The sequence below is a fragment of the Cebus imitator genome, unplaced genomic scaffold (assembly GCF_001604975.1).
Source record: "Cebus imitator isolate Cc_AM_T3 unplaced genomic scaffold, Cebus_imitator-1.0 Scaffold36, whole genome shotgun sequence".
Classification (NCBI taxonomy): Eukaryota; Metazoa; Chordata; class Mammalia; order Primates; family Cebidae; genus Cebus; species Cebus imitator.
Window position 1 is genome coordinate 343,045 of NW_016107351.1, and position 12,156 is coordinate 355,200.

A 12,156-nucleotide genomic window follows, 5' to 3' on the forward strand; every position below is an offset into this window, starting at 1 on the left:
CGAGAACCACGTCACCCAGGACCCCAGCACAGAGGTGCTGCAGGGAACGAGGGCTGTAGGCCCGGAGGCCGATGCACCCGAGCCATGTCCTGGAGCCCAGCAGCAGGGGTCACAGAGAGCAAGGTTCCAGAGAAGCAGACAGGCAGCAAGCGACTTCACGTAGAACAGCAGACAGAGGCTAAGCCACCTGAGGGCTCACGCGCCAAGGGCACCACCTAGCAACTGCCCTTGAAGAGACACGCTCCTGAGTCCTCAGCCAAGGCAGCAGGGTGTGTCCTGGGCACGCAAGGACCCAGAGAAGAAGCGTACAAGAACCAAGGTGAGTAATCTACCAGAAGGTGGGAGGGGCAGAGGGGTTGGAGGGAGGTAGGGAGGCAGAGGTGTGAAGGAGACTGGACTCTGGCCAGAGGAAAGCAGATAGAACCCAAAGGCAAAGCACAGATGGGAGACATCAGGGCCTGAGGGTGCAGGGTCAGCTCGGAGGCTTCTGTGAGACAGAGGCAGCTGGAAGTGACGTAAAGGCAGAGAGGGCCCCACGATGGGGCACGTCTGGGGCCTATCAGGGGTGTGGAAGAGACAGATCTAGGTCACCAGCCAGCTGAGGGCAATGGGAGAAGGAAAAGCAGGAAGTGAGCTGAGTGTGTGGACGGGATGTCATTCACCAAGTCAGGAAATACAGAGGCAAACAGTTCACTTTTAGGCTTCCTTGGTTTGAGAAGTTTATAGGATACCAACATACAAAACTACTAAAAAGCCAAACAACAGAAGCAAAATACAATAAAAAGCATTTTTAAAAGGACGCTCAATGCTGAAGATACCAGAAATCAGAGAAGGAAACTGACAACAGCAGGAAGAGCAAAACACCCAAAGTCCTGATGACTGCCCACTCCCAGAAAGACACCCAGGGAGAACAGATGCCCTGCCATGTGCTCACACCAAACCCGCAGGGCTCAGAGCTCTCAACTGCTGGGGCACCCATGCAGGCGAATCACTGATGAACCCCGAAATACAGGGAGCTGATAAGGCAGGGGGCGGATGAAGGAGGCCACCTGCATGGATTCTAAACTCATGCAGCTGCAGGTCAGGTGTCAGGCAGGATCGGGCCTCCTGCGGTGAGGGCCGAGCCCCAGGTCAGGGGGTCAGGCAGGACGGGGCCTCCTGGAGTGAGGGGCTGTACGCCACACTGACCACGGTGGTGGTCATTCCACTGCTCTGATGTGCCAAACCTGCCGCCATACTTAAACCCATATTGAAAACTAACAATTTTACCACATGTAAATTATACGTAATAAAGTCGATGTACGAGGATAAAGCTGAATTTTTTTTTTATTTTGAGACGGAGTCTTGCTCTGTCACCAGGCTGGAGTACAGTGGCGCAATCTTGGCTCACTGCAACCTCCACCCCCCAAGTTCAAGTGATTCTCCTGCCTATCCTCCTGAGTAACTGGGACTACAGGTGTGCACCACCATGCCTGGCTAACTTTTGTATTTTTAGTAGAGATCGGGTTTCACTATGTTGACCAGATGGTCTTGATCTCTTGACCTGGTGATCCACCCGCCTCGGTCTCCCAAAGTGCTGGGATTACAAGCGTGAGCCACCCCACCCACCTCCAAGCTGATTCTTTTACAAAAGGCTTTGACTTAGGAATACACAGGATACTGACAGGGAAAGCCGCAGAGCAGGAAGAAGCATCTGAAAAAGAAACTGTGTACAGGATACATGAAGAATTCTCAAGAGGAAGACCTGTTAAACATGCCCCTGAAAAGGATGACGGCTGAAACAGCGTCATCAGTCACTAGAACACAAGTTAATGAGCTGCTCCCACACCCCACTATAGTGGCCAAGCTTGAAAGACCAAACACCCCCCATGCCAGCAAGGACCCTGGGCCCCAAGCTCTCATCCAGTGCCAGGGGTGCATGGAACCACTACATTGAAAGCCGTGTGGCATTTCTTACAAAGTCCCAGGGGCGTGTGATGGCTCACACCTGTATCGCCAGCATTTTGGGAGCCCAAGGCAGGGGGATCATTAGAGACCAGGAGTTCAAGACCACCCTGCGCAACATGACAAAACCTCATCGCTACAAAAACACAAAAGTAGTGTGGCATGGCGGCATGTGCCTGTACTCCCAGCTACTTGGGAGGCAGAGGTGGGAGGATGGCTTGAACTCAAGAGTTCAAGGCTGCAGTGAGATGTGATTGCGCCACCACACTCCAGCTGGGTGACAGAGCAAGACTCTGTCTCAAAAGAAAAAAAAACAGCATAGCCACTCAGCCCTGGGCATCTACACCACAGAACGAGAGCGCAGACCCAAAGACAGGCGTGTACACACAAGGTCACCACAGCTGCACTCGGGACAGGCCAGAAGCCCCTCACCAGGGAAGTGGAGACAGACACTGTGCACCACAGATCAGGGGAGCAGAGACAGATACCACACACAGCACAACACACACAGCACAACACACACAGCACAACACACACCACACACCGCACACACCACACACAGCACACCACACACCACACACCACACAGAGCACACAGCACACCACACACCAAGGGAGCAGAGGCACACACACCACCAACCACACACCAGGGGAGCACAGACACACACCACACACCACACACGAGGGGAGCGGAGACACACTGCACACCACACATCTGGCACCTGGGTGCCTGCGGGGCGGTCCCCACAGGTGGGCGACCTGCAGGAAGCTCAGAGCAGAGGAAGCCAGTATGAGTGAGAAGGGCGCCCCATTCACACGGAGCTCAGGGAAACACAGACACAGCTGCGGTGACTGCAACAGTCCAGGGCTGTCTGGAGAAGCGGTGTGGGAGGGAAGGGAAACCTGGGCCTTTCCTCGTCTTGACTGTGGTCACACGCACGAATTCACAGACGTCAATGTTTACAAAGACGCACCTCTGCACCCGTGCGGCTCGCTGCATGTCATTTACCCCTCGACGAGGCTGTGAGGATGAACAGGAGAGCGGGACCCCGGCTGGCACCCCATCCTCCTCGCCTCACTTGTCAGTCTTCCCCGGGGGCCCTTCCATTCGTTCAATTACAGTCTGTGTGTCAGAAACTCCAACTTCTGGCCCAGCGCGGTGGCTCACGCCTGTAATCCCAGCACTTTGGGAGGCCAAGGCGGGCGGAGCACAAGGTCAAGAGATCAAGAGCATCCAGGCCAATATAGTGAAACCCCACCTCTACTAAAACTACAAAAATTAGCTGGGCATGGTGGGCGCCTGTAGTCCCAGCTACTTGGGAGGCTGAGGCAGGAGAATTACTTGAACACAGGAGGTGGAGGTTGCAGTTAGCTGAGATCCCGCCACTGCACTCCAGCCTGGCGCCTGGCAACTGAGCGAGACTCTGTCTCCAAAAAAAATAAAAAAGAAAGAAGCTCTAATTTCCCGAGGAAACATCTCCGCTTTGTCAGATGCATTCACGCAGGGCTCATGCCTTCACTCAGGCCGGCACGTGCAAGCTGAGCCCCTGACCACCTTACCCGCAGCGACACCGTCGCCCTCAGCTGTGCCCGCAACCCGCGGAGCGGTGCCAACCCTCTGTGATGCCCTGACGATGCCCACCTTCCTCCTGTGGGCACACCTCAGACCCCCAACCCTCTCCCTCTCCCAGGAGTCCCCACGCCCTCTCCTTGTTTCCCGTCACCAAATACAGCAACAGTGACACGCTCAAAACACAGACCTGACCATCCAAGTGCCATGCCCTCAGGACCAACCACACTCTTCACTATGGCTCAGAGGCCCCCAACACCCAGGGCCCAGGGCCCTCTCTCTCCTCCCCGCTGGGCCGTGCTCAGTCCTGCCTTCTGCTGAACAAGGTCCAGGCTGACAGCAGGACCCTGCCTCGGGGGCAGGGAGGCCCCATGGTGCTGCAGTCCCTGGAGGCCATATTCATGGTTGGAGGAGCCTTCCTGCTGGTGCATCCTCACAGGTGGCGTCTGGTCTGTACGCAGGGCCTGGTTTCGTTAGGAAGCCAAACACACTGGGGAAAGGCACACCTGGGCCCAGGTCATGTGTTGGCAAACACTTTTATAAAATGTGAGTCTTAGGCTGGCTAAGAAACCTCAGAAACAAGGAAAATATGCCAAGGCTTCCATCAGCTGCCAGGTATTTTACACAATAAACTTGGCAAAAGGTAGCAGATTTGCTTTTTCCTTCAAGACAGAGTCTCACTCTGTCACCCAGGCTGGAGTGCAGTGGTGCAATCTCGGTTCACTGCAACCTCCGCCTCCTGGGCTCAAGCAATTCTCCTGCCTCAGCCTCCTGTGTAGCTGGGATTACAGGCGCCTGCCACCATGCCCAGCTAATTTTTGTGTTTTTAGTAGAGATGGGGTTTCCCCAGGCCGGTCTCAAACTCCTGACCTCAGATGATCTGCCTGCCTCGGCCTCCCAGAGTACTGGGATTACAGGCATGAGCCACCGCGCCCGGCCATTTTATGTAGATTTTCCACATAAAATATATGACCAAGTATTAATAGGAAAGAACTGATAAGCCCAAAAAAGGACATTAAATGTTGAGAAAAACGGGAAGGGAATAAAAATACAGGTAAATGTGTTCAAAGATCCTCCTGAGAAACAGGCCAAACGCTACATTTTCAAAATTCTGCCCAGGCCGGTGACAGAGAAATGTCTTTTCCGTGCAGTAGGCACAGAAACCCTGAGGGCTGCTGGGAATTCTATCTTTAGGGTATTTAATGGTTAATAATGTAAAAAATGCAGCCGACATGCTGCTTGTCCTAATTCAAGGCAAATAAATCACTTCATCAAGTCTCACCATTTTTTGCATTTCTGCTGCGCCGGATCAACTAGGACAAGTGAAGTAATTTCCCAGTACCTAATTACACAACTGAAATAATTTGATACATTTCTGTAAACTGCAATTACAGGTGCTAAACATTTGTTTCTGACCTGATTTCTTAAATACCTCTTGTTCATCTCCTAAACAATCTACAGATCACTTTTTTCTTACTGAAGCAGAAAAAGAAACAGTCCCTTCTAATCCAAGATTTCATGTTGGGAAAGCATCTAGGACACCCAGCGGCGGTGGCAGGGGGGATGCACCACGGAGAAGGTGCGGCTGTGCTTGTGGCTGCTTCCTGTCAAACTCCAAGCCCTGCACAGAGCCAGCACTGGCAAAACCTCACACCCACTGACAGCACTCACGGCGAGGTCGCGTTCCTGAAACTGGCAGCCCCTCTTTAAAACGTGAGCAGATGTCCCCTATCTAGCGTGGTAAAGCACGAAGTGTGTCCAATCAACACGAAATACAAGTTTCAGTAACTGTTCCCAATTCTTTTTTTTTTTTTTTTTTGAGACGGAGTCTGGCTCTTTCACCAGGTTGGAGTGCAGTGGCACAATTTCGGCTCACTGCAACCTGTCTCCTGGGTTCCAGTTCAAGTGATCCTCCTGCCTCAGCCTCCTGAGTAACTGGGATTACAGGTGCTCACCACCACTCCCAGCTAATTTTTGTATTTGTAGTAGAGACCGAGCTTCACCATGTTGGCCAGGCTGGTCTTGAATTCCTGACCTCGTGATCCGCCCACCTTGGCCTCCCAAGGTGCTGGGATTACAGGTATGAACCACCGTGCCCGGCCCCATTCTCATTCTAAATTTTTCACACAAAAACTACATTACATTTAGTGGACATTACAGGATGAAGATAGAAAACGGTGGAAACTGATTTTTGACATCCGATTTTAGACTATTCTATTTTTGTGATACACATTTAAAACTTACCTTATAACCAGGAAACAGTTGCATCTGTTACCAACAGCAAAATAATCAGCCGTGGTCAAAATATCAATACCATGAGGAAAAGTGCCCTAATAAAAAAGTGAAATGGGGGAAAAAGAAGAATTTGAATGAGCAAAGGCATTTCAGAAAGTTCAATCATCATACCCACAGACATTTACATTCCTGGACCCCAAGGCCTGACGCAGACGGCTGAGCCACATGCTACAGAAGCTGCTCACCAAGGACTCTGAAGTCACCGTGACTTCCCGACCGTCCACCCAGGCAACACTATGCTCAATTATTTAAAGCACTATCAAGTGTTTATATTTTCTTCAAACAACTCACATTTCAACTTCTATACGTTTTAAGAGACCTTCCCTTAAAACACACACCATAAAGGGACGTCAGGTTTCAACAGTGTTACAGCACTGACCACAGCCAGTCCGAGCCCCACGTGGGCACAAAGCTGGCAGCTCGCACACGCTGGAGAGAGTGGGCCTGGGTCAGGTCAGGGACGCAGGCGCCTGCCTGCTCTACGAAGCTTGGACCAGAGCCCAGGCCTCGCTCAGCTGTCCCGGGCAGGCAAGGCACTGACCAGCTGGTGGGTGGCAACAGCTGACCCCAGAAGCATCCAGGACCAGCAGCCCCCGAGGCTCTGACAGGGGCGAGGCGGCACCTCCTCCCACCCCACACCAGCCTCCCAGGGAGCCTCAGCTCCTGCCCCAAAGCCTGAATGGTGTAACTGATACCACTCTCAGGTTCCAGTATTAGAAATTCTGGAAATAACATAAATAGTTTTCTAAGAAAATATAAATGACAAACTTTAAACCAAACACAGCCTTACAGCTATAAACCACAGCAGGGTTTTTTAAAGATCTCCCGAGCCTGCCCATTCCGAGGCTGGGATTCAGATCCTCCCTTGACACCCCGAACGCATTCATCATCACACCTCACACCTCCATATAACAGCTTCACAAGTGAACCGGCTTTCTTCCAGCAAATCCCTCCCAAGAATCACACTAGGAGCTTGGGCTGCTGGAGATGCCATGGACTTCTGCCTGAGGCTGCTGGAGATCGCACAAGGGTCCTTCACTAACTGTGCACAGGACAGCAATCTGCACCCGAGCGGAGGAGCTGCGGCTCACTCTGCGGAAAGACAGCAGAGCCACAAGCTGGGATGTCACCCACTGACGTCCCCACACCACATCAGGCAAGAGCCCAGGGGAAACATCGAGGGGTGGCCCAGGACCAGGTCCCACCAAGAACAAGCACAAGGAGACTCTGTGCCCAGCATCCCCCACGGCAAGAACAAAGCAAGGCCAAGACAGGTGCCTAGGCTCTGTCTGGCCGGGCTGGGGCTAGGACAGCAGGCTCCAAGCAGAGAGGCGGGCTCAGCTGCCCTGAGCCTCAACTTCCTCACCTGTGGCGATAAGCAAGGGGCCTGACGGTGCCAGAGCCTGGGCAGCACTCGCCGAGGAGCAGGGTCATAGGGCTGGCATGCCTGGCAGGCCCTGGACATGGGAGCTGCCCATGGGTTAGTCACAACCTGCTCAAGAGCCCCTGGGCTCAGTGGGGAGAGGGCAGAGACCACTCCGGACCGGAGCCTCCAACTCCAGCCAAGAAGGGCCTGGACAGAGAAGCTGGTCCCTTGTCACTGCCCCCAGAACCCTCTGTGTCCACCAGGCCACTCCCCGACCATCCCCCATCTCTGCTGCTGTCACTCCCCAGCAGCCTCTACTGTAAATGCACTTCTCACAACTGCATTCCAAATGTGTGTATTAAAAACAGCCAGCTCCAAATCTGAGGGTGCCTTAGGCTCCTCCCTAAGTGCTATGGAGCCCATCCACTCCTGCCTGCTTTGCCAGTGCCTGCCCTTCTTCTCCAGGGTTTCCATCCAGCCTCGGCAGGACGTGGCCCTGCGGGGCGGGGGCACGCACCGCAACTGTGCGTCTCCAATCTTTTTCAAAGTTTGTCTCTTCAAAATCTGTGCGGCTTCTTCCATGAGGCTCCTGCTGCCGTCCGCACGCTGGTCACGGTGCCGGGGGCTCTGAGGCCCACAGGCTCAGGCTCAGGCTCAGGCTCAGGCTCAGGACTCAGGTGCAAGACTCCTGCACCCACGGGAATGTCCCGTCTTCTGGCTGCTTGCCTAAATTCAGACCAAGTAGAAAGGCCTTTCCTTTCCCTGATGATCAATCCCCAACCTGAGCTGCCCCAACAAAGGTAACGCAGCTCAAATCCAGCCACCCACACCCCCCAACACACATACACCACACACACACCGGCACACACACACATCTCCACACCCCACACACACCCACCTGCACACACACACACACACACACACACCACACATAAACATCTCCATACCCCACACACCCCCAACACACACACCTGCACACACACACAACCACACATACACCTGCACACACACACCTCCACACACACACCACACATAAACACCTCCACACCCCACACACCCCCAACACACACACCTGCACACACACACACCACACATACACCTGCACACACACCTCCACACACACACACATCTCCACACACACCTGCACACAAACATCTCCACACCCCACACCTGCACGCACACGCGCACCACGCGCACACACACACACACACACACACACAGCCGGCTCGGCTGCAGAGCCCCTTGGCTGTTCCTCGCAGGAAGCAGCATCCGGGAACCCGGAGCAGAGCACAATGGTGGTGGAGCGTGCCCCAGAGCCCACCTAGCATGGTCGCCCCCCCCCCCCGGGCTCTGGCCTTGGCACGCCCCTCTCCAGTAGGTGCTCTGCCAAGGTTGGAAGCCCAGGCACAGGGAGACTTCTTCTCCTGGGCAATGGCTTTCCAGGAAGCTGGAGAGTCCCTCGGCTCAGCTAAGCGGTTTCCAGCAAGCTCCTTCTTCCTCACAGCAGCCACACTCTCCACTCAACAGCCCAAACCTCGTTCCCGTTCTCCTCGGCCTGGGCAGCTATTGCTGTCTGCACACCCAGGCTACCCTTCCAAGGCTGGCATCTCTTCCTAGTGAATGGGCTCCTACCAGGACTCAGGGCTTCAAACACATGCAAACCCCCTCAGCACTGGAAGGACGCTGGGTGGGCCTCGGCCACCCTGGGCCAACGAGAGGAAGTCACGCCCCTTTCTGGGCCCATCTACAGAAAAGCTGCCCACACCACTGATGCCAGGCTCCCCCAGAACCACTTCAACAACACACACAAGACCCCGGCGCTCCTGGTCCTCGTCCACCTGCCTCTCCAGGTGACTCTGGCACCCAGCTTTTCCTTCAGACTCATTTTGCCCTGACTCCAAGTCGGACACCCTTGCCTGGAGGATTCCCCAAAGGTCAGAAGGGTCTGCACACCCACGTCCACCTCATGCCACCCCCATGCCACGTGGCCACAGCCCAGACCCTGGCCGCTTCTGCTTTGCTGTCTGGGAACTCCGGAGCCTTTCTTAGCATACTTCTCATGGGAACCCTGCACCCCACCCAGGTCCAGCCCAGGCCTTGGTCCCACTCTCCTGAAAGGTCTGACCACACGCCCAAGATGTGATGTCATCACACACAACATGAATAACTCAGGGCCCCCTTCAAGGCGAAGCTGACCCATGACCAGATGTCAGGGTCAGAGGGCAGCGGAAGCAACCCAGCATGATAAGGGTCGTGAGGTCCACCGCTTCTGGGAGTCAGCTTCCGGGCCCTGCTACGGTCCGGATGAGGCAGGAGCTGACGCCAACAGAGCGCACATGGCGTGGCCCTCGGCCACACGTACAGCACAGCTTTCCGGCCTGTGTGTAAACTGCTACACGTGCAGGTCTCCTCTCTCTCTCTGCAGCCCACTCCTCACAGAGCAAGCACACACAGGGGTTATAGCTTTCAGGATTCCTACCTGTAAACCTACAGGAAGTTTTTGGAAGAAAGGTGTGTAAAAGCGGCCATACCTGTCTCCCCACATTCTCCTGGAAGGCGGCCTGCGGAGCAAAGAACAAACACAGCAGGTGAGCGAGGGCAGCTTCCGCCAACACCAGAGGCAAGTTCAGAACAAACAGCACAACAGTCAGTGACCCACGGCTTTATTTTTTAAATAAAAGCCCTCGTTGTTGTCTGAACAGAGCCTCAAGGCATGTCACTCTGTTTTTACGTCCTGGTGCTCTTTAAAACCACAGTTTAAGAATTCAAGTTCATAAAATCAGACACATCCTGAAAAGTGGCCTTTACCACTGAGCCTCTCAGCAGCACCCCTACGGAGGCCCCAGCTGTCAACCCGGAGAGACAGACGAGCTGGTTAAATCAGAGCCCAGAGCCTGGTAACTCTTCCTCGGGAGCTCTGTGAGGCACCTCGGGCCGCCCTCCAGGGAGGGCGCTCTGCCCACAACCACAGCACGATACCAGCAGGCTCTCCAGGCCAGGCCCCCAGGCCAAGCACAGGCCCAGAGCAGGGGCTGCTAAAACAGGAGGAGGCCTCTCATCTCCCCAACAGCCCCTCCTCCCCCACACCCTGACCCGCTTAGGCGCTGAGCAGGCAGAGCAGGTTACCTGGGCAAGGCGACAGTCACACGTCCCTTCCTGTGTATCACTAGCTGGTGCCCCACCCCTCCCAACAGCACCCAGACTCCGAGTTCTCAGACAGGACCGGAGACACAGGAGAGGTCAGGGAGCAGGCTCTGGAGAAGCAGGATCCCTGACAACACTAGCCTCAGGGCGTCCTGAGAGCAAGGCAGAGGCAGGGCTGCTGGGAGGAGGGGCACACACAAACGGCGGAAGTAAAGGAGCTGAAACGCGGCCACCCAGGGTCTGTCCCTCAACCCCCAGTGGAAATGAACGGATGCATCCGCCGCCTCCAGCCAGTCACACAGAAACCAGGTGGGTGGCTCCCAGGCAGACCCCGGGCCGGGCTGGAGACTGGAGGAGACTGGCTTTGCAGAGGGCTCCGGGCAGCTCTTGTGGGGAGGGAGGCCTGCCTGCTGCTGTTTGCCATTTTGTAACTTCTGCAATAAATTCATTAGGAAAGAAACAAAATCCACCAAAAGGCAATGCAACAAAGATACACTGTAATGTCAATCTGGCGTGCACCATTTAGGAACACGCGTACCACTCCAGGGATGTCTAAAAGATGTTTTAAAAATTCAAGATTTATGTGGAAAAGCACATAATGAAAATCCCTAATCCTGAGAAAGAAGAAGCTGGGAGGCACCGCCCTACCCCGTGCGAAGGCTGACCACGGCGGCGCAGCAGCCTGGCGGCGGCGGCAGCACAGCCCATCACACAGCGTGCGCTGGCAGGACAGACACGCAGATCGACCAGTGGAACAGAAAACATGGGGCAGCATCCCTGGGACCCAGGTGAGGCAGAGTTCCTCAGCCTTAAAAAAGTCCTAACGTCTTAAAAAGCACTGAAAACACAATCCTCAAAAACAAAAAACTGATCGAGACCCCAGCAAAATTAAAAACCCTTGCTCTGTGAAAGACCTTATGAAGGGGATGGAAAGATGAGCTACAGACTGGGAGGAAGCCAACCACAAATCCAATACAGGACTCTCACATACGTAAAGAGCGCTGAAACTCAACAACATCAAAAACAATCCACTTTGAAAATGGGTAAAAGACCTGAGCAGACATTTCACCAAAGAGGAGGTACAGATGGCAATAATCCCATGAAAGACGCTCAACATCACCAGGCATGACAGAAACGCAGGCATTGTCACACACCTGTCAGAAAGACCGACACCTAAACAGTGGCCATGCCAGACGCAGGGGGGGACAGACAGAAGTAGGGCTGCTGACAGACGGCAGTGTGAAATGAACGGTACGGCCACTCCAGAAAGCAGTTTCAATGTCCAACTACCACAACCCAGAAATTACAGTCTTGGCATTTATCCCAGAGAAATGAAAGCTACACTCACACAAAACCTGAGCACAAATGTTGACAGCAGCTTCAAGACTGGAAGCCGTCCTGATGTCCTAACACATACATGGCCACACAAAGCATGGCACCACTCAGCAACAGAAGCAGCAAGGCCAGCACGGCCCACCACACTTGGGTTGGGTCTCCAGAGAGCTGGGCTGAGAGAGGAAAGCTACAGCGTTAGAGGCCACAGGGTCCATTTACACAGCGTTCCCAAGATAATGGAATGAGCGGCAGGAGCTGACCGTGGCTGCCAGGATCAGGAGGGGAAGAAAGCATGGGCTGTGGGCCACGAGGCAGCACAGGGCCTCTTGGGGAGACGGGGCTGCTGTGTGCCTTCATTGTGGTGATGGATACACAGATTTGCACGTGATCCAATCACACAGAACTAAATGCTTGAGTTCGCATGGGTGCACGCACACACGCACACACACACGCACGCGCACACACACACGCACGCACACACACACGCACACACGCACGCACAC

General features: G+C 54.3%; 1 protein-coding gene across 4 annotated transcripts in view; it reads right to left on the bottom strand.

Annotated features, from left to right (window-relative positions):
- TBCD (tubulin folding cofactor D) overlaps positions 1-12,156 on the bottom strand; it is a 196,147-nt gene that overhangs the window by 55,567 nt on the left and 128,424 nt on the right. For all 4 annotated transcript variants that reach the window (XM_017524704.1, XM_017524703.2, XM_037737131.1 and 1 more), the window contains 2 exons: positions 9,706-9,735; positions 5,758-5,843 (listed from right to left, as the gene is read on the bottom strand). In XM_017524704.1, the coding sequence (XP_017380193.1) occupies positions 5,758-5,843; positions 9,706-9,735 (116 nt within the window). The remainder of the gene's footprint in view (positions 1-5,757; positions 5,844-9,705; positions 9,736-12,156) is intronic.